The 25420-nt window shown below is 44.7% G+C and overlaps 1 protein-coding gene across 1 annotated transcript in view; it reads left to right on the top strand.

Annotated features, from left to right (window-relative positions):
* Nucleotides 1-25420, top strand: part of DNAJC11 (DnaJ heat shock protein family (Hsp40) member C11) — a 72807-nt gene that overhangs the window by 38351 nt on the left and 9036 nt on the right. The window contains exons 5-10 of the mRNA XM_060259241.1: nucleotides 18220-18348; nucleotides 19148-19270; nucleotides 20859-20932; nucleotides 22377-22566; nucleotides 23380-23465; nucleotides 24414-24530. Coding sequence (XP_060115224.1) covers nucleotides 18220-18348; nucleotides 19148-19270; nucleotides 20859-20932; nucleotides 22377-22566; nucleotides 23380-23465; nucleotides 24414-24530 — 719 coding nt within the window. The remainder of the gene's footprint in view (nucleotides 1-18219; nucleotides 18349-19147; nucleotides 19271-20858; nucleotides 20933-22376; nucleotides 22567-23379; nucleotides 23466-24413; nucleotides 24531-25420) is intronic.

The raw sequence follows: 25420 nt of genomic DNA, 5'->3' as shown, positions 1-25420 counted from the left end.
GCAGCGTTCTGCAATAGCTGTAGTTTCCGAGTCAACGTCAAGGGTACAGTCAGACTGGCCACCCATCAATAGATAGAGCTGGGTGTCATCTGCATATTGGTGACACCCCAGTCCATACCTCCTGACAATCTGGGCAAGGGGGCGCATATAGATGTTAAATAACATCAGGGTCAGAACTGCACCCTGTGGCACACCACATATAAGTGGGTGCCTTTGGGATGATTCCTCCCCTATCACCACCCTTTGTCCCCGATCTTGGAGAAAGGAGACCAACTACTGTAAGGCGGACCCCTGAATCCCCACGTCAGCAAGGCAGCTAGTCAGTAGCTGATGGTCAACTGTATCAAATGCGGCTGACAGATCTAATAATAACAGCACTGCTGAGCCGCCCCAATCCAGATGTTGCATGAGGTCATCTATGAGAGCGACCAGAACCGTCTCCATCCCGTGACCTGGTCGAAAGCAGGACTGGAATGGATCCAGTGCGGAGGTGTCATCCAATTAAGAGTGGCCATCAAGTTCAGTGGACAGTGAAGAAAGTGGACAGGAAGAAAGTTGCTTCACTTGGAAACAGTATTGGAGAAGAGTTTTACAGATACTGTGAAAAGTGGTCCCTGTAAGCTGAGTTAGTGTGAACTAGAGCAGTTTTTTAGCCTCCATCTCACACATTTTTGTCTTAGCTCAGGAAAAATGGCCTCAGAGCAAACTAATTTATTCAGCAGCTCACAACTTTAATGCCAGTAGCTCATGAAGTGGAATTTTTGCTCACAAGACTCCGCAGCTTAGAGGGAGCATGGACTGTGAACTGCCAGAGAGACAAATAAGTGGGTTGTAGCTCAGATCATATCTGAGCTCTCTCTAGAAACTAACATGATTAAATTGAGGCTATTGCCTTTTGGTCCTATTAGGAGAAGACAAAAGCCAGTGGAAAAGACAGTCATGCTAGGAAGAGTTTAAGGCAGCAGGAAGAGGGGAAGATCTAACGTCAGTCTAGGAAATCTCAGTTTGTAAGACTTGAGCAGGGATGTTAATGAGAAGGCTTTGGAGGGGGGGGTGTCATTAATTCATAGAGTTGCCATAAGCTGAAAATTTATTTATTTATTTTATTCCACTTCTATCCCGCCCTCACACAGACATGCACATGCATGAATAAACATCATTGTATAACATTAAAACCATAAAACACAGAGTAAAATAAACATAAATACAAAAAAAAATATTTCTGTGCTATGATCCTTACGGTGTCCTATTTTTTAATTCTCTGTACAACAGATCTTAAGTTGTCCTCTCTGCAGCCGCTGAACAGCAGATTGTCGGTGGTGGTTCATATGTTGCATTAAGCTGTAGTGGCCAGCAGCCTAGTTCACAAATGCCTGGTGGAAGAGTGCCGTCTTACAGGCCCTGCGGAACTGTATGAGCTCCCGCAGAGCCCTGACCTCTTCTGGCAACTCATTCCACCAGCGTGGGGCCACTACAGAGAAGGCTCTGGCTCTAGTTGTCATGAGCCTGGCCTCCTTAGGGCCGGGGATTGTAGGTAGATTTTGTGAACCAGACCGAAGTGCTCTCCGGGGAACATGTGGGGAGAGGCAGTCCCTCAGGTATGCAGGCCCCTGGCCATATAGAGCCTTAAAGGTGAGAACCAACACCTTGAAACGAACCCGGTATTCTGTAGGCAACCAGTGCAGTGCTTTCTGCACAGGTTGAATGTGTTCCTGTATAGGAAGGCCCATTAGCAACCTGACTGCTGCGTTCTGCACTAATTGAAGCTTCCGGGTTCAAGACAAGGGCAGCCCCATGTAGAGGGCATTGCAGTAATCCAATCTTGAGGTGACCGTGGCATGGATCACTGTCGCCAAGTTGCTGCGTTCGAGGTAGGGGACCAACTGCCTTATCAGCCATTGGCAGCACTTATTATACTGATCTTGGTGTGTGTGTGTATTAACAGAAATGCTAGTCAGAGTTGCACTGGGATTGGATCACATCGGTCTGTTTCCCTTTCCTGCCTGGCATTCAGGCAACTCACTGCTTCTTGACTTCCTGCCCTGCCTGCCTCCAGTTATCCCTTCACCACGTGTTTAAACAGCAGCTTACACATGCGTAGTATCAGCATGCCTCTTAAAGCCTAGGGATTCTGCAGCACTCAAAAAAAAATCCTCCCAGTCACGGGGTGCTTTGGGTCAGGGGCCTGTTGCCCTGCTCACTTTCCCTTTAGCTTTGGGGACTTGACATTTTCAGCACCTCGGCTGCATTTTAGCTGTGACGGCTGAATATAAAGGAGGGAGAGACGCATCGTGAGCTTGGAGCCTCTGCATCCGGTGATAAAAATCAGCCATCTGGGTGTTTACAGCGATTGCTTATTGGCATTCTATGGAAATGTCTCTCCAGGCAGCGTTCCTGTGGAATTAGGTAGCGCAGCTGTGATCGTTTCATACAAGAACGCAAGTTATTTTAAAATTTCCAATGGTTTATTAGTTCTATAAAATGGCTCCAAATAAGTAAGCATTTCCAACCAGAAATGGGGAGCAATAACCAGACGCATGCAGCTTGGCAGGTTGCGAGTTGTCTGGGTCTTTTTAAAATATATATATATTTAGAGCTCTTTCTCTGTTTTGATATGCTGCACTGGAAGGCTGGAGGAAGTCAATGACCTGCTGTGAGAAGAGTGGTTAAATTCCAGATTAGGAAAAAGGTACATCTGCTTTGCGTGCCGTAGCCTAGCGGGCAAGCCAAGTGGGTTTGTGCCTGATCCAGTTCCAGAAATGCTCTCTTTGGAAAGGAGCATTCTCCACTCAGGCATAGGTATGGGACCAGGGCTTTCTATAGCACTTTGCTTGGACTGTGTGGGCAGTGGTGTGATGCAAAACCTGGTTGTCTCTGCAGTGAGGCAGGCAGATCTGGGTTGCCCTTGAAGAAGAAGATTTATACCCCGCCCTTCTCTCTAAATGAGAGACTCAGAGCGGCTTACAATCTCCGGTATATTCTCCCCTCACAATAGACACCCTGTGAGGTAGGTGGGGCTGAGAGAGCTCTTATAACAGCTGCGCTTTCAAGGACGACAACTGCAAGAGCAATGGCTGACCCAAGGCCATTCCAGCAGCTGCAAGTGAAGGAGTGGGGAATCAAACCCAGTTCTCCCAGATAAGAGTCTGCACAATTAACCACTACACCAGACTGGCGTGGCTTTAAAAAAAATATTAGCAGTATTCCACCCTGGGTAGCGTAGTGTCTCCAGCTGGAAACCTTACTTGGTTTCTCTCTCCTCCCTTCAACTAAAAACCTCCAAGCGCACTGCCATTATGCTTTCTTTCCTTGTTTTTTTTGTCCTTGGAATATGCAGGGTGACTTAAGGGGGTCATGTAAGTTCACCCATCGTTCTGTAGTTTATTTTTGCGAAGAGCAGCCATCCCTGAATATCTTGTGAGGTCCTGAATACCTGTGGTATGACTGCAAAATGACTTCCAGTCTAAGCCCAGTGATTCCAATGAGCTTAGACTAGAGTAACTCAGGATGGCGCTCTTAGTCCACTGAAATCAGCCATTTTTGGGTGGTGGTATGTGCTGCCAACACCAGTCAGCTGCTTATGGGAGAAGGTTGCTGCCACTCATGGCTCTTGAGCACATCTGAATTTGTGTGTTTTGCTGGTCCCCCAAAGCCCTTACTCTCTTTTGGGTTTGGTTTAGGTTAGTTTAGTTTCGATTTATATCCCACCCTTCCCACCGAAGTGGCTCAGGGCGGCTCACAGCACAAGTGGATGCAGAGAGTGAGGGTATCTCCTACACACACACACACACACTCCCAAATTTTCTAGAACTGTTTTGCATAATGCAGTCAAACTAGATGTTCTTGTCAGACCAAAGGATGCTATAGCTCTAGCTTGGCCCTGAGATTCTCCTTTTCACTTCGGTGCAAAAGAAAGGGTCCAAGTAATATCATCCGAAAGAGAAAAGTCTAAAATAAGGTTTCAGGGTGCAGGGGCAAAAGTTGGTCCAGTAATACAGAAAACATCTCTTGGAATGTTTCCTCGAAGCAACAGAAAATTGCACAGTGACCTTTTTCTATACTGGTATCAAAAATCTTGACCGACCTCTCTTATATCGCTTTTGCCACCGCTAATGGATTTAGTGTAGTGCTTCTCCTGAACTGAGATTCCCAGAGGGGCCACAGTGGCATTTTTGCTTTGGTTTTCCTTTCTCCTGGGCTTTGCTCTTGAAATTAATTGCGTGTGTATGTTCACAAGTATGTAGTAGTCTTTTAGCTCCTGCAGCTGTGGGTTTGGTTCAGCCCACATCCAGAGCTGGTTCAGGCATGTGCCCGCAACACTATCCCCACCCCAATCACTGGAGTTTAGCCAAAGTGTGAACACAGAATTTTTAGAATAGATGCAATCACACAGACAGAGCCATTGCTTGACCTTGAGCATGCATTGAACATGCATGCATGAACCAAACCTTAGTAGACAAGCATTGAGTATGCATGTATGAACCAAGCCTTAGTAGACAAGAATTCTACTACAGTCAGGATTGTGGGTTGCTGGTGGGCATTGATTTATTGTGCGTGCAGTTATGGGAGGAGTGTACCCTGCCATTCCTAGAAGTCTGGGGATTTTGGGGGGGGGGGGGCAGATGAAAAGCCACTGAAATGGTAGATGCTAACACGATCTATGGTTCCAGACCCTGTGGTTCTCAGTAGAATTTTGGGGGTAAGGGGGGAACCATCCTTGGCAGCCAGATGTAGGCAACAGGCAGTCTGCATTGGGTCTACTTTTTGTACTCAGAAATTGATTTATTCCGTTGACGCTTAATCTGTCAACAATCATCATTCTGCTTTTAATCTGTACCATTCAGATAATCCTGGTGTGGAAGCGTTCTGGGTCTCTCTGGAATGCTGCTGCTGCCGCCTTAGCCAGGGCATCTGACTTTCTTTTTTAAAAAAACACTCAATTTATAACAATCTTGCTTTTGGCCTTGTGGGAGAACACCTTTTAATTTAGGGCTGGTTGTTTGCTGCTTTGATTCTTGTCTTCCTCCTCTTTGTCCTCCTCTCCTCCCCTTGTCTTTATTATGTGTCTGTGACCTTGGAACAAGGACTGTCCCTCAATTACTGCATTCCAACCCTCGGCAGTCTGATTGTTCCCCGACCTGTGTCCGTGACTAGCCTGATGCAGGCTTTCTCTTTATCCCTAGAAATGGAGGCTCTCTCCTGGCTGATCCAGGCATTTGGGGCTTCGAGCAGCATCTAGCGTTCTACAGGGGGGAAAAGGGGGCACCATGGTGGGGATAATTTCTTCAGATCTGAAAAATAAGTTCTTTGTGAAATGGTTTAATTAAGAGGAGGTTTGGACATTTTTATTTTAAAAAGGCAGATTAGGAATGTCACGCTAAAACCTGAAGGGAAAATGAACTGTGAAAAGCAGCTTTCTTTGAGAAGATTTCTAGTGCAGCAAAAAAAAGAGAGAGAGAGATTGCAGTGGACATGCAATTTTTGGGTTATGATCTCAGCATCTGTCTCTTGAAAATAGGTCGCTCCAGAACAGGCTTTGTGGCTATCCTGAGGCTCTTTAGCCAGTCTCTGCCAGACTGCCTGTTGGGGTCGTTCAAGCCAAATGGTGAAGCGCCTTCCCTTCCCTGCCTCAAACCTCTGCAGGTCAGTTAATGTGCTTTCAAGGCCAGCCTGTGCAGTCATCTAAAGACCAAAGCATTCACCATATGGCTGTAGAGTTGAACTTAAACAATGTTGGCTGACCAGGACACAGGTCTATTCCTTGTTCTTTTCAGCAATGCACCTCCCCACACCAGAACTTACGATGTTTTGTCAGTTTCCTTCATCCTTCCTGGTGTGGTAAATCTTGCTGTGCAAAGGCTGTGAATGTTAAGCTTTCTTTGTTTTCTCGCAGCCTCAAAGCACCAATAAACCAGCTCTTTGATCAGGAGCCGGTGGAATTGAAATTTGTCCCCTACGCTTCCTTTTCACATGTTATATTTAGATTGCAAACGGACTGAGAGTGTCTGCATTCAGAAGTATTGTGGTGTGCTCTCTTATGAGAACAAGCCTGGGAAGTCCTCTTGCTTCCTCCCTCCCCCTGAGAACTGAAGATTCCCTTGTTCACAAAAGAGACAGAGAGATTGTCACACTATGGTTAGTTGGAAAACAGAGAATGTTCAATTTCTGAAGCATGTGTGAGGGGTTGAGATTGCGAACTGGAGAATTCCTAGGGCTCATTCTCATCGAACCCACAGTTTGTCTTCATGGCTGAACACGGCCAGCATCTTATGTGGCAGTATGGACCTCTGAGTTTTAGTGCTCATCCTTGTGGGGCTTATTAAAGAGGCTTCCAAGTGATCCTTCCTGCTCTGATCTTGCTCTGAGGTGGTACCTTCCTCTCCCTTTTGAGTTGCTGCACTGTGCAGGAGTCACACCAAGCTGATATGCAACACCTTCTCTCCCCCCCCCCCCCCCAATTTGGCACTTTGGTTTGCCTTGAACAGGAGGCTAATAGTGAGTGAATGGCAAATGCAGCACCCGTTCAGCCCATCAGGTGACAGAAGGGGTGTTCTCATTCCCTAGGATTATTTTTAACCACCTGCCATCTGTTGTTTTTTCCTGTCCTTGTGACTTAAGCCAGATTCCCTTGCCAGGGCCGATGCAGGCTCCTAAGGGTGACTTCACCTGCTTCATCAGTGCTTCAGCATTTGTGTCCATATCTGGCAGAATGCACTCTTGTGGAGGAAGTGGATGAAATAAAGGCTGAGAGGGGTGGGGAAATGACCTGCCTGTTGTCCTGCTTGTCCCAAAGGAGCCAGTCAGGTGAGATCGACGGAGTTGGATGTTTTTGTATTCCTCTTTGGATTTGGAGACTAGAGGCATGATCGGCACTGCCAAGTTCATGATGTCTGTCCCGGCAGAGTCAGCAATGGAATGGTATACGTTAATGCCACTGTACGCTTGCACTGAACAAAAAGCTGGTCCTATGTGTTGGAAAGGTATTTCTTGGACATGGACAATCTGTGTGAGGTACTAATCAACAGTAATGATATATCCAGGGCTTTTTTTGTAGCAGGAACTCCTTTGCATATTTGGCCACACACCCCTGATGTAGCCAATCCTCAAAGAGCTTACAGTAGACCCTGTAAGAAGAGCCCAGTAAGCTCTTGGAGGATTGGCTACATCAGGGGTGTGTGGCCTAATATGCAAAGGAGTTCCTGCTACAAAAAAAAAGTCCTGGATATATCTGTGCCAAGTCCCAATCAGTTTGGAAAACCTTTCACAGTGCTGACCTACTATCACGGGCAAATCTGGTATCAAATTAAAGACTTGACAAAAGGTACTGTTTTTCTGCAACTTAGCTCAGAAATTAGAGAAACGTCAGAAAAAGAAAGGCACCACAGGGTACTGTCTTCAAAACCTCTGTAGCTACTGGCTATTAGAACTCTGTTTGAAGGGTAGCCTTCCTGGTTATTGGCTCTGTTGCTGAGGTGATATGGAATATTTATGAACATTCCAGCTGCTCAGATGTTTAAAAAGACTGCATCAGCACAGGATACCTAGAGCAGGCTTTGTAAATAGCCTTTTGACTGGGAGCCTGTGGTGAGCAAGAATTGATTTCAGGTGAGCAAGCAGGGAAATCTTTGTCATCTGGAAGGAAATTAGGCTCTTTTTCCCATTTGAGGCTGCTGATGCGTCACAGATGACTGGCGTAGGACTGTGTGGGCAAGCAAGCTAGAGGAACTTTGTTTGTAGTAAGTTTTGTAGGCTCGCTTGCAAAGCTACCCTAATAGCAGACAGCAAAGGAAGCCCCAGTAAATAGTATGTACAGTCTTCATTAATGCTTCACCGTGTGATAGTACATAATATCTAACAGACACTTCTCATACAATATCAAAATACACAGTCAGCAATGAACTCTCAATAGTACAATTAGAAATAACGCACAACAAAAAATATGCAAACACACTCCCAAGTCCATACTGCCATAAGTAAAAACTGCTCTCCAAAATTCTGTTACAGAGCTGTGCAGTGTTGGTGGGAAGGAGTTTAAGAGGGAAAGAGGTAGGCATCACTCTTGCAAGTACTGGACTGCACAGCAGTCTGCATATTCGGTTCTAAAATGAATCGGTACATGGACCGTAGATTGTGGGTAGCCATGTTGGTCTGAAGCAGCAGAATAAAACTTCGTTGGTCTTGAAGGTGCCACTGGACCCGAACCTTGTTTCACACAGGCCATAGTTTGTAAGATATTGGATTTATATCCCGCCCTCCACTCCGAAGAGTCTCAGAGCGGCTCACAATCTCCTTTACCTTCCTCCCCCACAACAGACACCCTGTGAGGTGGGTGGGGCTGGAGAGGGCTCTCACAGCAGCTGCCCTTTCAAGGACAACCTCTGCCAGAGCTATGGCTGACCCAAGGCCGTTTCAGCAACTGCAAGTGGAGGAGTGGGGAATCAAACCCGGTTCTCCCAGATAAGAGTCCGCGCACTTAACCACTACACCAAACTGGCTCTCCTGTACGTCTCACTCCTGCAACTGGGTAGTACAAATGTGAATCTATTCATGAGAGAATGTGAAGGAGGGATAGACAGTATATTTCAAAAATGATGATTTAATACTATCGGTGTCTGAGCCTAGACGCTGTACAAAAGTAACGTAGTCCATCCTTGAACACAGGTTTACAACTTTAATGAGATGGGACCTATGCGAATTTGGTAGGAAGCTGGCACGCTGCAGGGGCTAGAGTGTCGGACTAGGACCTGGGAGAACCAGATTCAAAGCCCTGGTGTGCCAGATAAGCTTGTTGGGTGACCTTGGGCCGATCACACACTCTCACCCTGTTCTACTTCACAGAGTGGTTGCGGCAAGGATATGGAGGGGAGGGGAGGTGGGGAGAATGATATAAGCCGCTTGCAGGGCAGCAGATATAAATTTTAAAAATAGCAATAAGGAAGGGAAATTTGAGTTGCCAAGCCCACAGGAGGAGAAGACATCCGGGGGAAACTCAGGAGTGGGATAGGAGGGCAGTAAAACTGCGGCCAGCCTTCTTTATCTGGGAACAAACATTTTTTTGTGATGGGGGGGGGGAGATTTGTTGCTTTCCAGCTGTAGTTGGTCCTCCGTCTGGCTATGGTAAAAGGTAAAGGTAGTCCGTTGTGCAAGCACCAGTCGTTTTCGACTCTGGGGTGACGTTGCTTTCACAACATTTTCACGGCAGACTTTTTACAGGGTGGTTTGCCATTGCCTTCCCCAGTCATCTACACTTTCCCCCCAGCAAGCTGGATACTCATTTTACGTCCTGGCTATGGTAGGGACTTGCTATGGTAGCTGCAGGGCAACTGGAGGGGGCTGTTCCTCAGCAAAGCAGGTCACATATAGTGAAAGAAAGTCAGGCCACCACCTCCTTCCTGTCAGAGAAAAGGTGCAAAACAGCTGACTCTGCAAAATAAGTGAGGCTGGAGGCTCTGCTAAACAGTGGGTATAAAGAGTAGGACAACCCTCCAAAGGAGAAGGCAGGAGAGGATGGGGGGGCGGGGCGGGGGAGTTCCTAAATATGTGTGTAGCTTTGGCCTCTTTTGAGGATGGACCTCTAGGCCTTCATAGAGCAGTTCTGTAAAGTGTCTGTAACCTGCCTATAACTCATGAAGAACATCAGCTTATAAGTAAAAACAAATGACATTCCTGCAAGGTCTTGGCCATTGCTCCAGTTGGGGGCCAGCAGTCTATCTAGGGAGAGTGGTAGTGGGAATGCCTCAGCTTGGCATGCAGAAGGTCCCAGGTTCGATCCCTGGCATCTCCAGTTCAAAAGGACCAGGCAGTTGGTGATGTGAATGACCTCCACCTGGAGAGCCACTGCTGGTCTGAGTAGACGATACTGCCCTCGACGGACCATCAAGCATAAGGCAGCTTCATGTGCGTTTAGGAATCTAGGGGCTGCAGTCAAGAACGTGCTCTGCCACATGGGTTTGGGAGGCTCTCCCTTTCCTTCCACCATCCCTGCCTCTTTTCTTGTGGCAGAACGTGAACATATAAAAGGCACTGTGTGTTTTCAGAAAGCCGTTTTTATTTCTGAAGTGCCTAGTTACCCTGACTTGACAAGCGGGCATTCTCCAGAATCCTGGGCCGAAGCAAAACAGGATTGAAGCTCCGCCAGGAGCCTCAATAGCGGGCAGGTCTGCGGGAGCAGGAGACACGCCTCGTTTGGCAAGCACCGCAGTTCATTTTATGGCATCGCGCTTCACACATTCCCTTGGCAGCGGCTGCAGCTTTCTGCCTTTATTCCCAATCAAAACCCAAGACCGTTTCTGCTTGCTCATTACTGGAGTTGGGTATGCTCTCTTCCTCCCCACCCCCTGCACTATTAAAGCATATTCAACAGAAGATGAAAGTGAGTTACTGCACCTCTCAGAAGCACTCTGCTGAGCTTGGCTGTTCTGAGTTAAAGTAACGAGTTCCGCTACTATGATGTCCAGGGCAGACCCCGGAAATCCATATTCCACATGGAGAAAAGCCAAATTCTGGCCTGCAAACCACTCTTGTGAGGACCACTGCATGTTACGAGCGGTTCTTTGCATATTTCTCCTCTCTGGATCTTGTGTGCCTCTGTCAATTGTTTTCTGAAAGATCTCTCTTCAAATGACATGCAGTGCCATCCTAAGCAGGTCTACTAATTCTACTTAGTGGGGTTTATCTCCGGGAAAGTGTCCTTAGGATTGCTCAGCTGCTTTCAGGAGGCCTGGATCTGAGAGGGCTCTGCCCCAGAGGGTTTCCAAAGTTGTGGCTTAGTCTCAAGAACCAGAGAAAGCAATGGGAGGGGAGGGGGTGGATTGTGTGATTTCGGAACACTGAGGATTTCCTCTCCAAAACAAACACATGGAGAAAAGTGTCCTTGATAAAAGTTCTGTGTGTGTCTTGTGGGGAGGGACGGGGAACAGTCTTTTGCTTGTGGACAAGGAGATGGGGCGGAGCCTTACTGCTTGCCAGATAAGGTCCTGCCCAGTAGAGCTTTTGATTGCCCATTTTTGAGATCTGATTGGCCGTGCAGATTAAAATAACATTTCAGCGAGAGCTGCCACTGCAGTGTTGTTTTTTATTCTTTCTCTTGACTCCTCTTTCCCAGTGTATTTTTAAAAGTTGCCCTTATCCCCTGCACTTGTGCTCCTCTCTGTGTGTGGCTGGCTCTGCCTCCCATGCGGCCATTTTGTGACTGTACCGATTGCCCTGCTTCAAAGTTCTAAAGGTGCCCACAGGCTCAAAAAGTTTTGTGACCCCTGTTGTGTAATGTATGGGGGGGGGGGTTGCATTCTGGACAAAAGACAGATTCTCGCTCTGGGGGCTTACAGTCCAGATTGGCCTGCAAGGGAGAGATGAGGGATGGATAGGAGCTAATGCAATTGTGAGCCTCTGAAGTGGCATTATAAATTGGGTCACTGGTCTGTCTGCCGTAGCACTGATTCTTTCAAGATGACACGCAAGCCAGAGGTCTTCCCCGGCTCTGCTATTGCAGGCTTTTGAGACCAGTGGTGGAAGAGGGATGAAAAGCAATCCCTGGTTGAAGCTGCCTTCATGTCTCTTTTGTCGGTCTCCTGCCTACTTTTCTTAAGAAGGATGCTCCAGGCCAGGGCACACAGCCCAAACATCATGCTGAGTTGTAATCATCTTTCCAACCCTTTTGCTGTCTTATCCAATCAGGAAGCATTTCAGAACAGGGTTCTGCTTTCTAGTTCACAGCTCAAACCTCGCATCACTTCAGATTGTGTTGCAGGCGTGAGTTGTTTTCTTAGCTCTTGATGACTCGTGACTGAATGTGTGAGTTATGTTGTCATTGACCACATTTGGGCTTTCTGACCTCTTGTTCCACATGCCCAGGTTTCTGCTCGATGCCACCCTCATCTGGTGACATGAGACATGTGTAAGATGGACCTTGGAAGAGCTTGTGAGATCAGTTATTATACTTTAATAGCATTTTCGTATGGAGGACTTCCTGTTTGGCTGGAAGACAGTCTGCAGCTCCCTAACAGAGGGGGATTTTATTGTCACTGTTCAGGGTATTAAAGACCCCTGATAAGGTCTATGCTCATTAACCCTAGGCAAGGGTTAACCCAAGACGACTTATCTTCCTTTAATGCTGTTGATATCGAACTGGAGCAGTCAGGGAGCTGACTCCTTCATTTCTTGATGTCCGGCAATGGAATGTCAACCATCGTCTGCAGTGACTCTAAAGTGACTTCGGTCACTTAAGGCTGTCGGAATCCAAGCACTCTAGAAGGACTGATTTTAATTGCAAGAAAATAGCAGCCGGGGGAGTTGAGAACATCTAAAAGGTAGACTCATCATTCTTATCTTCACTCTGAGAGACTTTGAATATAGTTTAAACACTGAGTGGATTAATAACAGACGAAGGCAAAGCATAATTGAATGGGAAAAAAAAACTTTTACCTTGTTAAGCTGAGCTCTGTGGCTTTGGATGTGAACAACAGCAAAAAAAAAAAAAACCCTTCAAGATAAGAGTGAAAGTTGGCAATGGGAGGCTGGTGACGCAGAAGAAAGAAAAGAGAGTTGCCGTGTATATATGCCCATAAACTGCAGAACATAGAATGAACTGAGCTGAGTGGGGGCATAGCAGGAAAAGAATTCAGCTTGTGAAAACTGAACGCCGTAAAAACAATTGCCTTCAAAGATATTTTGGAGAAAAGACATATTGTTGTGAATTTTTGTGGTTGCGGTTTCTTCATGCAGCTCAAAAAACTGCGAGACTAGACACGAGATCAGTCTAAGCTGTGACAGGAAGTGAAACTAAAAGGGGCTGGACAATAAATCAGAGCCTATAAGGACAACAAGAGCTGTGACATCCGACCTTTGAACTAGGAAGGAATTGAGTCCAAGACTCAGATCAAGAAAGACGAAGAGAGACCTCTCTAGGCTGGAACTGTACCATAGAGAAATAACGATTGCCATTTTAAAAGGGAGAAAAACTGTCAAAATTGTTAAAATTCAATATCTTTGCTCAGGAAGAAGGGAGAAAAACGAAACTAGTCTCATCTGAAAGAACTGGCTCTAAGCTATTGGATTGGATGCTAAATTTTATGTGGGGATTTTTTTAAGGTTTGGTGATTTTTTATATGTCAGTAGAAAGAACAACACGTGCAAGAGCCCAATCATTTGACAAGATGCAGTCTCAATTTGACGCTCTGGAGGCAAAAATGTTAAAAGCTATGGACAAATTGCATTTGGCAATAAAAAAAGATATTAAAAAAGAAGTTGGAGACCTTAAGAAGGAGATAGAGAATTTTAAGGAAGAGACTCAAAATAAAGTGAAAGAGGTAGAGATGAAAGTGGATACACAGGCCTCTGCCTTGCTAAAAATTCAAGAAAAGGTCATAATACACGACTGTAAGTTGCTGGAGTCACAAGTGCGTCTAAGAGGGGTACCTGAAAAAGAAGATACAGACTTAAAAGGCTATATGGTGGATATCATCACTGAGTACATAGAAGAAGACCCTGACAGATTTAAGAGTATGTTGGAGGGTGCCTACAGAGTCAACTCAGTTTATGCGAAAAATAAAGGTCTGCCAAGAGACATCGTCATAAGATTAAGATCAAAAGAGGTGGCAGAGAAAATTTTGAGGAAAGGGTACCAAAAAGCCTGGGCAATAGAAGGGAGCAGAGTTAAAATAATGAAAGAGCTACCAAGAGAAGTGATCAGCGATAGGAAAAAGTACAAGAAGCTAACCGATCAGTTGCGTGCAGAGGGCACAAGATATAGATGGATAATACCAGAGGGTCTTGGATTTGAACAAAATGGCAAAAGGATTACAATAAGAAGCGAACAAGAGATGCATAGCTTTTTTGAAGAAAATAAAGAACCAACATCATAATGGAGTACAAATTACTATCTTGGAATATAAATGGACTAAATTCACCACAGAAAAGAAGGAGAACATTTCATTGGATTAAAAAGCAAAAATGTAATATAATTTGTTTACAGGAAGTTCATATACAACGCAAGGACAGTAAATTTTTGTGGAATAGAAATTTGGGGTTGGAATTTTTTTCACTAGCAGAGCAAAAGAAAAGAGGGGTGGTTTTTTACATTAAAGAACAACTTGACCCAAAATTAATCTTTAAAGACAAAGAAGGAAGATACATTGCTGTTGAGGTGACGATAGAGGCGAAAAAAACGTTACTACTAGGACTCTATGCACCCAATGGAGCGAAAGACAAATTCTTTAAAGACATAAATAGACAAATGGACGAAGAGACTTATGACCAGGTATTGATGATGGGCGATTTTAATGGGACAATACAAAACAACCTTGACAGATCAAGTCCAAAGAAGAATGATAAAGAAGGGAAGCTGCCCAATTCTTTCTTTGAGTTGATTAAACAGGAAAATCTAGAAGACATTTGGAGAAAGTTCAACCCTGAGGTAAGAGACTATACATTTTTCTCAGCAAGGCATAATTCTTTTTCCAGAATTGACATGTTGTGGGGTTCCCAAGGCTTGGGCCTCATAACAAAAAAAATTGAGATTCTTCCAAAGGTTTGGGCGGACCATAATCCAATATGCTGGTCAACAAAATTGCAAAGAAAATCAAGAAGATGGAGAATTAATGAGGATTTACTACAAAATAAAGACACTGTATCATTCTTAGAAAAGGAGACTGCAGCATTCTTCCAAATAAATGAAACGGATGATATGGAATATCCAACAGTATGGGACACTTATAAAGCAGTAATGAGGGGTATATTAATTACATTGAATAATAAAGACAAAAGAGCAAGAGAAGAAAGGCTGTCAGCACTGCAAAATGAAATAGATAAAAAAGAAAAGGACTTAAAAAAAAGACCAGGGAAGAAAAAATTAATAAAAGAAATTACGATATTACAATCCCAAGTTAAACATTTGCTGAATAAAGAACTAGAATGGAATTTAAAAAATTTGAAACAGAAATCGTTTGAAAGTGCAAACAAACCTGGTAAATACCTGGCCTGGCAATTAAAAAAAAGGAAAGAAAATAAGACTATAAATAAAATCATGGCAAATGGGAAAACAGTAGTGGATCAAGAAGGAATTAAAAGAGAATTCTTTAAATACTATGCAAATTTATTCAAGGGTGTGAATGTAAGTAAAGAAAAAGTGGAAGAGTATCTACGAAACATTCAGGTGGCACCTTTGACGGAACATATGAAAAAGATATTAAATGACCCAATAGAGAAAATTGAAATAGAAGCAGCAATAAAAGCAATGCAAGAGGGTAAAGCTCCAGGGCCAGATGGATTCACGTCAAAATTTTACAAATCTCTCAAGGATGAATTAACACCCAAACTGTTGAAGTTGTTAAACACGATAAGAGAAGAAGGGAAAATCCCAAAGACCTGGAGGGAAGCTGTAATCTCTCTGATTCCTAAGGAAGATAAAGATAGCACAAACGTAAAAAATTATAGACCAATCTCATTGTTGAATAATGACTATAAGATCTATACAAGAATTTTAGCAGAGCGACTGAAACAATACCTGACCAACTTTATAAACAAAGACCAAGCGGGATTTCTTCCTAAAAGACAAATAAGGGACAATGTAGGAGCTGTTATTAATGTTGTGGAATACTATGAAAAGCACCCGGAAAAAGAAGTGGCCTTATTTTTTGTTGACGCAGAGAAAGCCTTCGACAACTTAAATTGGGACTTTATGTTTGCGGTAATGGAAAAAATTAATTTAGGGGAACAATTTATAAAAATGACAAGAGCAATATATACAGATCAGCATGCAAAATTGTGTATAAATGCAGACCTTACCAAAGAATTGAAAGTGAGTAAAGGAACAAGGCAAGGATGCCCGCTATCACCATTGTTGTTTATAATGACTCTTGAAATTTTGTTACAACAAATTCAAAAAGATGAAAAAATAGAAGGTCTAAAAATTAGAAGATTCTCTTATAAATATAAAGCTTTTGCAGATGATATAGTGTTCATAATGGAGAATCCGGTTCAAGTGTCACCACTGCTGTTAGCTAAGATAAAAGAGTACGGAGAACTAGCAGGATTATACATAAATAAGGAGAAATCGAAATTCCTCTGTAAAAACATGCAACCAAATAAAACAAACGAACTACAAAAGGTGACAGGTTGTGAAGTCACAACCAAAGTTAGGTACCTTGGAATAGAGATAACAATGAGGAACATTGATTTATACAAAAACAATTATGAAAAACTGTGGTGTAAGATGGACAAAGATTTGATGAAATGGAATAAACTCAACTTGTCCTTACTGGGCAGGATAGCTGCAATCAAAATGAATATTTTGCCAAGGATAATGTATTTGTTTCAAACCATCCCGATTGTAAAAGAAGCAAAACAATTCAACAAATGGCAAAGGAAAATCTCTGATTTCATTTGGGCCGGAAAGAAACCAAGGATAAAGATGAAGATCTTAACGGATGCCAAAGAGAGAGGAGGTTTTCAACTTCCCGATCTAAGACTATACCACGATGCAGTTTGTTTGACATGGATAAAAGATTGGATAATGCTGTTAGATAAAAAACCTTTGTGGTTAGAAGCTCACGGAAATAGATTCGGCTGGCATGCATACATGTACTATGGGAAGAATAAAATGGATGGTTTTTTCTCTCACCACTATGTCAGAAATACATTACTAAATACTTGGATAAAATACAAGAAATACGGGGACGAGAGAAAACCATTATGGATAGTGCCAGCAGAAGTAATAAAAATAACAGCTGATTCTGAAGAAAAAAGAGAAATGTCATATAACCAACTGCTTAAGATTCAAGGAGACAAAATTGAATTAAAAACCTCAGAAGAGCTAAATAACAATTATGATTGGTTTCAAATGCAACAAATTAAAAGTTTGATGGAAAATGACATAAAATCAGAGGGGATTAGACGAGAACAAACAGAACTGGAAAGAGTCCTGTTAGGTGACAATGAAAAATTGATATCAAAAGTATATAAGTTATTATTGAAATGGTCTACAGAAGAAGAAGTAGTAAAGTCTCAAATGGTCAAATGGGCAATTAATGTGAATAGAGAAATACAAATGGAAACATGGGAGCACCTCTGGAAGAACTCAATGAAGATATCAACTTGTCAAAGCATTAAGGAGAACTGTTTTAAAATGATGTATAGGTGGTATATGACTCCGAAAAAATTGGCTAAGATAAGTAAGAAAATGTCGGATAGATGTTGGAAATGTAAAAAACATGAAGGTTCTTTCTTCCATATGTGGTGGACATGTGAAAGAGCGAAAGAATTCTGGAAGATGATACAACAAGAAATCACCAAAATTTTGGGCTATGATTTTAAGAAAATTGCAGAGACGTTTTTACTTGGATTACAATTAGAAAAATACCCAAAAGAAGACAGGACTTTAATTTGGTACCTGTTATCAGCTGCTAGGACTTTGTACGCGCAGCTTTGGAAGCAAGAAAAAATACCAGAGAAATGGGAATGGACCATGAAAGTTTTATCGTGGTGTGAAATGGACAAATTAACCAGAACACTAAGAGACTATGATTTAGAGATATTCAAAAGGGAGTGGAGAAAATTTAAAGGATATATGGAGAAAACTTGGAAAGTAAAGAAATATTGGACATTTTTTTAGTTGTAAGAATATATATACGGAACTTTGAGCAATCAGAAGTGCCTTTAGTATGGATTTGAACTTATAACCTCGGGGAAGTCAACATTGGAGGGAGGGGGGATGGAAATGTCATATGGGTTAATGTGAAAAAAGAAAAAATTAAGAAATAGATAAGCTTTGTAACCATATGCTACCAATAAATTGTTTAAAACAACAATAGCATTTTCGTATGCAGTTTCATCAGTGTATGCAAGCAAAAAAGGAATGCTGAACTCTGCCTGGAGGAGCTAGCAATCTTAAATGTTGTCATGAAAGGACTGTCTGTGAATGTGTGTGAGAGAGAGATGACCAAGAGATGACAGAGGCAAGAAGGGAGAAAGAGAGGGGGGGTGGGGAAAGAACTAAGAGGCTTGAATGTGCAAGGATTCATTTAGTTGAGGGGTGTGAGGACTGTGAAGTTACTATCAAAGCTTCAGAGGAATGCTGGGTTCTGGGGTGGGGGTGTCACAGAGGTGTTCTAGAGCCCAAAAGGGCAGTACTGTAGGTCAAGTGGGGCTGTTTGGGAGCTGGAGCTTTCACCGTGGCTGACTGCTTGGGTCTCTTTTGACACTGAGCTGTTTTTGTTTTTCCAGGGGACGATCAGCGTTGGAATAGATGCCACTGACCTCTTTGATCGCTATGACGAGGAATATGAAGATGTGTCCAGCAGCAGTTTCCCCCAGATTGAAATTAACAAAATGCACATATCCCAGTCCATTGAAGTAAGATATGCATGCACACGTGTGAGGAAACAGTGGGGGAGGGTAGGAGCCAGGGCATTCACCAACAGGATCCCGTACGGGCTCATATGCTGGCGTTCCAGCTCCTGATTTGCATGCCATTTTGACATGCACACAGCACACCAATGTTAACTGCATCTCCCTGTAGGACCATGCCTGTAGAGATTGAGCAGCTGTGTCAGGAGTTAACTTTTCTCTGCCTTTGTGAATGTAGGGAAATATATAATGGAAAAAGTAGTCCAGGACACCAGTGGATGAAGTAAATTGTGCTCAGTTGTGCTCCTTCCCTGGGTTGGCCCATGCGAATCATACACAACTACCTCCTGTTATGTCTGCCTGCTGGTCTTTCTAGCTCATCGCAGGTTTACTCATACAAGCAGTGGCTCACTGGGATCAGAGGCAGAGGAGGAGCCCCAGCCCTTTCACTCAATCAGGCCTGCTCCTGCCTGTGTAGCACTTATTGGCACAAGCCCTGTTTTGTGCTCGGTTTCTTGGCTACCCTGGAACATGGGGGGAGGTGAACGTTTGCTTCCATAGGCACGGGTTGCTTGACACATTGCTTAAACATATTATTGTGCCTCTGTGCAGAGTCTCTTTTTCTTTGAAAAGGCACCTGGTATCACATTACAAACCCAGAAGCACTCTGAGCTTTGTTGTGGACCACACAAATCAGTTTCAGTAAGAACGTGCCTTGGGGAAGTGTGCTAATGTGGGCATCTCTTGGCAGAACATTGTCACACCTGAAGCTCATATGTGTAGTAACGGTCTGTATGTATCATAGGCCCCGCTTACTGCCACGGACACAGCGATCCTGTCAGGAAACCTCTCCACGCAGAACGGGAACGGAGGTGGCTCTGTTAACTTGGCTCTTCGGCGGGTGACGTCTGCCAAAGGTTGGGGAGAGGTGAGAAGCCCAGTTGCTGTCACTCACTCTGTTTCTGGGCAACTTTAAGCTCTCTCTGCATTTTCCAAACAGCAACTGTCGTCATGTTTTCTTTCTCCTTTCCTGCATTGTTTTTCCTGTTAAGTCCAGAGTCTTGCTGCTGCCTTTTCTGAAAGTTAACAATGTCCCAGTCCGATTTTCAGAGTAACTTCTTCGCCCAGTCATTCGTTGCATTGCCACCTTATTTGAAAAAAAAAAAAAGCAATTTTCCTGGATGCTACATCCATGAACGTCCAACAGAGTCAAAATCTAGGGCAGATCTACGCAGACAGGGGCTGTGTAGTAATTTTTGATTTCTCACAGCTGGGCCTGAAAGAGGAGAATTCACAATGGTTATTGGAAGCTCCTTTCCTTGAAAAGCATTTGGATAAGGAAACTTAAGCCAACACCAAATTAGATTGTGGAATGGGAGCCTTGGAAGTTGCCTGGTCCAGTAACATTTGGAGCATTGGCCTTTGTGGCAGGAAACTGCTAATGAGGCTTGGTATGAAGAGTTCTTAAGGACTCTGGTCTAGTAGGCAGCAGCAAGGGATCAGCCAGACCTATGCCAACCTCTGGCATCTGGCTTTTGTTTAACATTTGCATCTAACTATCAAATCCAGCTTCTATGCGGTTGAGGGCAGGGTTAGGCAAATACAGGGTGAGGGAGCAGAGAGAAAGGTGCAGGTGGTTGGTATTCCTCAAGAGCAGAGCTCCTTAGAGTGGTAAGGGACCCTGACCTGAAACATTTCTTAAGGACCTGCAGTTACCTTCTGACCTGTTCTGGCTCACTGGAGTAAAGAGTCTTCCTTGGTTGGCTTTTGTATAGCCATGCCAAGGGCACATGGGCTGAATCCCTGGACTGCAGCTTAAGACCTGTGGCAGGTTTGTATCCTCGCCCTTCTGTCTAAGGTACTCCAAAGTTGTGTTTTAACCTTGCAGTAGCCAAACAATAATTAGGCTGAAAGAGAGCACCTTTCCTAACAACACTGGCACACTCTTCTGAGAAGACTGTGGATGGAAAATACATGGCCAGCCTTAGACAGGAGCAAAATCAAGCTAGTTCCCTGGCCAGTTTGTTGCACATTGGTCATTACCTCCACCCTCTGCAAAATCCACACCATCCTTTGAATGTGTGAGTTCTGAGGGTGGATTGTCATTAGAGAAGGGTCCTGCCTGCAATGCCTTGCGATGGGGCTGGGGAGGATTCAACACAGGCCATGTGGTCTGCACAGCGCACTTCCTTCTGTGATCACTGCAGAAGTTCAGGAGGAGAAAAACAACCTGCCCTTTCCCTGCCTTTTCATTCGTAACTTGGAACTTGAACAACCTCTCTTATGCATGTCAAACTGTGTTTTTGAGGAACTCTGGGGCTCCACAGAAGTTGAGCTTCTCTGGCGTTGATGCTGATTTCAGCAGCTGCCGTTTCTTGTGCAGCAGCTGCATGGTGCCAGAGAGGAACTGTGGCTTGCAGGGCAGTGGGGGAGTTCAGATGACAGCCTAATTGAACCATGGTGAACTAGGCTGCGGCTGTTGCTTTCTCACGGTCACCTGTCTTGTGTCTGCACAGCTGGAATTTGGAGCCGGAGACCTGCAGGGCCCGTTGTTTGGTCTGAAAGTATTTCGGAATCTCACACAAAGATGGTGAGTACCTTTGAAATGGGCACAGTCTCGGAAAGAAGACTGACTTCTGTTCGTTTTCCTCTTTGTGCTGTTATTCCTCATTAAATAGACACCCTGTGAGCCTCAAAACATAGTGTTGTTTTACTGGATCAGACCAAAGGTACATTGAGTTCAGCGTGCTGAGCTGCCGTGTGAAGCACCACTATATAGGAGCAGTTTTTGGCAGCTGCTGCATAGCAGACCTAGTTTACCAAGCATCCCACATTGTGAGTTGAACTCATGGCCTTGAATATTGTAGCAAGTGCTGTAAACATTAGGGAGCATGTCTTGACACTGCTGTTCCAGCGAGACTTTCTGAGCCAGGAAACTTGGGGTCTCTTTGGCAGGAGATAGGATTTCACAAAATGATAATTTTGAACACACTCATTCCGGGCATCTATGACTTTCTGACCTCTTGAGTCTTTTGCGTGACTCCATCTTATAGAGGTTCCTGGTATCTGTTTTGCTTCGAAGAAACACCAAAGCTGTGTTCTACCTCTCCTTGAGACCAACTAAATAGGGAACAAAACTTTAGGGTGGCGTCATATCTATCTGTGACCAGGGCAGGAGTTTGCCTTTGCTAGTATTTTTCAAAAGCTTCCTCCCCCCTCTCCCAGCTTCTTTTGCATAAATCATGGAGGAATCACAGCTCAATAGCAACTGGCAGCATCTAGCCGGCCTGTGTGGAACCTGAGCTTTGACAACACAGTTTTAAATTCAGTTCTCAGCGGAACATGGGACAAAGGGTTCCTTGCTGAAGGCAGACCTGGGAAAAATACCTTTGCATATTTTCCTGGATGAATTATAATCCTAGCTATCCTTGTAGCTTCCAGAGATGAAATAGACTGTCTTGGAGGGAGGATACTTAAGACCTGGGCTTTTTTTCTGGAAAAGAGGTGCTGGAACTCTCGAGAAAAATGAAGGAGAAACCCATTGAGTGTCCCTCATGAACTGTTAAACATTTCTTTTAATTTTGTTTCCACAAAGAGGTTCTGGAACTCCATTCCACTGCATTCCCCCAGGAAAAAAGCCCTGCTTAAGACCTGTAGAACAATGTAAGAACAATAAAGGTTGCCGTTTTCCTGTCGAAGGGGATGGGGCAGCTCCTCTGCACACGTGCATCAGAGTCATGCAGAGCAGCCAAAACACCCCAAATGGTCCCTTCTTAACCCAGGGAGGTGATCCTGGACAAAAGGTGCATATGTGTTGTAAGAACTGAAGAGGGCTAATTGGAAGCTGGGGTTGCTTGACCACTCGGTTACACATCCTGAGATTCCTGAAGAGATAGGCGTTCTGTCCTCTTTTGAGGAGAGTGGCGAGGATCTCAAAAAGCTGGAAGCCCGATAAAGGGTGAAAAGGAAAACGTCGCTTGCACACAGAATTTTCTCTGGCAGGGTCTTAACGCCGCTATCTCCTTAATTTGCAGCTTCGTCACGACAAACTTTGCGCTGCAGTTCTCTTCTCATGGGATGCGGCCAGGCTTTACCACCGTCCTGGCAAGGCACTTGGATAAGAACACTATGGGGTACTTGCAGTGGCGCTGGGGTATTCAGTCAGCGATGAATACAAGCGTTGTCCGGGACACAAAAACCAGCCACTTCACCATGGCATTTCAGGTAAAAGCCTCATCCTCACCCCCATGAAACACAGTGGGAGAGGAGGCAGTAGCTCACAAAGTAGAATTTTTGCTCACAAGACTCCATAGCTTAGACGGATACTTTGGGAAGAGAAGAACAGAAAAAGCTTTGGGCTTCATACTTCCAGTGGGGACAACATTCCATTGTCTGTGTCTTTCACTGATCCTGGATTGTTAAAGAAAACTGGTTTGCTTGTTCGTTTGTTTTGCTTGGGTGTATTCTCCAGCCTGTCCCAAGCATTCTGCTTGGATTGCCAAGCTATTTACAAAGTTATGTGGTTGTTTTTTTCTTTTTTGCCACTGACACTGAAATTATCCAGAGAGTACAGGATCTTAAGAACAAAGGAGCTGCCTTACTGAAATCAGGTCGAAGCTCTACTTAGCTCAGCCTTCCATCTTACAACAGCAGCCAGCCATCTTTGCGAAGTTCATAAGCAGGGCACCAAAGCATGATGGCTCTATGTCCCTGCATCTGAACATGGATCCATTTAGCTGTCATTATTCTTGAGATATATATCTTTTTCGTTCCTTACAATGTATTTATTTAAAATGTTTGTACACGCCACTTTCTCCGGGGTATCCCAGGACCAATATGCCATGAATTGGCTCAGTCATTTTAAAAATCCCTACTGGCTGTTGCTACATCTTGCGTCAGGGAAGTCCCTGAGCTCGGTATGCATGTGGGAGGGAGGACTTCCTCTTGCTTTTCTCTCTGTCAGCGTCTTGCCTACAGAGCCTCAGTTCCTAAGCAGATATATGGGTCACTTGACCATTCATTTCTCTGGTCTTGCAGCTGGGCATCCCTCACTCCTTCATGATGGTCAGCTACCAGCATAAGTTTGAGGACGAGGAGCAGACGCGGGTGAAAGGATCTCTCAAGTAAGCCTGTGTTACTCTTGAATGTGCCATGGTGGGCCTAACTCAAGGGTCTGCAACCTTTTACAATTAAAGAGACAAGCTATGTCAAATTCAGAGCAGGAGACCAACAAAGAGCCTGTTTAAGAGGGCCTGTTTGCATTAGTGTAAATACACAACATCGTTACTGACAATTGATGTTGGTTGAAAATCCATAAAGCTTCCACAGCCCAAACACAAGCACTTGCAAGCAGCACACACAAGATGTAATAATGAATATACACGGGAGCACCCTGCACAATTAAAGTGTCATGTTTGGTTCCCTAATGACTACATGGAGGCTATTATGCTTCGCATTATGAGAAGACAAGACTCGCTGGAAAAGACAGTAATTCTAGGAAAAGTTGAAGCCAGCAGGGAAAGAAGAAGACCCAACAGGAGATGGGTTGACCCAATCAAGGAAGCCATGGCCCTCAGTTTGCAAGACCTGAGCAAGGCTGTTAATGATAGGACATGTTGGAGGTCATTAATTCATAGGGTCACCATAGGTCAGGAGCAACTTGATAGCATCGAACACACACATTTGGTTCCCTACTAAAGCCACATTTGGCTCTAGAGCCATAGATTGCGGATGCCTTTCAAAGCTCTTCTGTGAAGGTGTTCCAAACCCTACAGAAATAGCTCTAAAGGGAAGGCATCATCCTATATCAGCTGGGCCAGGATTTCCACATCTGCGGTACGTATGCAGAATGGTGAAGCCCACATGCCCAGAGCCATCTTGATGGTTCTTTCCATGCACAGCCAGAGATCATCTACAGTCCGAAAAGGGGGTGGGGGGAGGCCTCCGGTATTGTTTTTGAATCTTACGTGTGCAGAAGGTGTGCACCTCTAGTCCTGTGCAAAACCAACAATCTAGAAAGACAGAAGATGGCACTTCCCTTTCTTATCATTTCCAATTTTCTCCCCTTCCAGGGCTGGTTTCTTTGGGACCATTGTGGAATATGGAGCAGAGCGGAAGATCTCCAGGCACAGTATCCTCGGAGCCACCGTAAGCGTCGGTGTCCCTCAGGGAGTGTCTTTGAAAATCAAGTGAGTTGGGAGATTCTACCCGTGTGCACCAGTCTTGGCTGCCTGGGTTGTTAAGTTGCTTGCTGGCACCCACTGAGGCATTCTGCCAAACTGATGGGAGGCAAAGGAGCAGGTAAATGCCAGGGAAGCAGGTGATGTTGCTCGAGTGACATCAGGATCCAAGCATGTCAGAATATTAGGGCACTTTGTCTTTTTACTGAATAAGACCCACGGCCTTGTGCAACTTGCGCTGCTGAGAAGCTGGACTGCAGATTTTCCTTCTGCCAGCAGAGGGCTCTGGAGACCTTCAGACAGCTCTAAAGGCACAATCAGGCTTTGCAGCTAGCTCTGCACCCCACTCACTCACTCTGACTAAAGAAACATCAGGTGCCTGTGTTCAGCCTTGGCCCAGAGAGCATCCAGGCACTGCATGACTTCTGATGGGGCCCACTGTTGCTAACTCCCTACTCACATATATCTCTGACGCCTGCAGTCACCCCCTTCCACTGCCTGCTTATGAGTGCTTTGTCACCTGTGCTGCCAGCTGCATCTTCCACAGCACTGCTAGAGAAAGGCAGGAGACTGCAGGTGGCAGGAGAGCTTGAGAGTGGGCGGAGGAATGACACACGGGTGAGTGGGCGGGCAAGGAGGGCTGCTGGACATTTGCTGTCCATGGCCCCCCAAAACCTGGAACTGGCCTCACAAAGTGCTGTAGTATATATTGGCTTGTGGGTTCTGCTTGGTAGGTCAGGGCTGTGCCGGCTTCTGCAATCCCAGATAGGTGCTGGCCAATGTTGAGAGCAAGGCAGGGATTTTCTCACCAAGGCCTTGAATTAGCTCTGTGGGTCATATGTGTGCACTTGGCTTCCCTGGCTGGCCACTTCCTTTTTCGAACACATGAATCCAGCTTG

The sequence above is a fragment of the Heteronotia binoei genome, chromosome 18, assembly GCF_032191835.1.
Source record: "Heteronotia binoei isolate CCM8104 ecotype False Entrance Well chromosome 18, APGP_CSIRO_Hbin_v1, whole genome shotgun sequence".
Taxonomy (NCBI): domain Eukaryota; kingdom Metazoa; phylum Chordata; class Lepidosauria; order Squamata; family Gekkonidae; genus Heteronotia; species Heteronotia binoei.
Note: the sequence above shows the minus strand (reverse complement) of the source record. Positions and strands in the feature narration are given on the sequence as shown.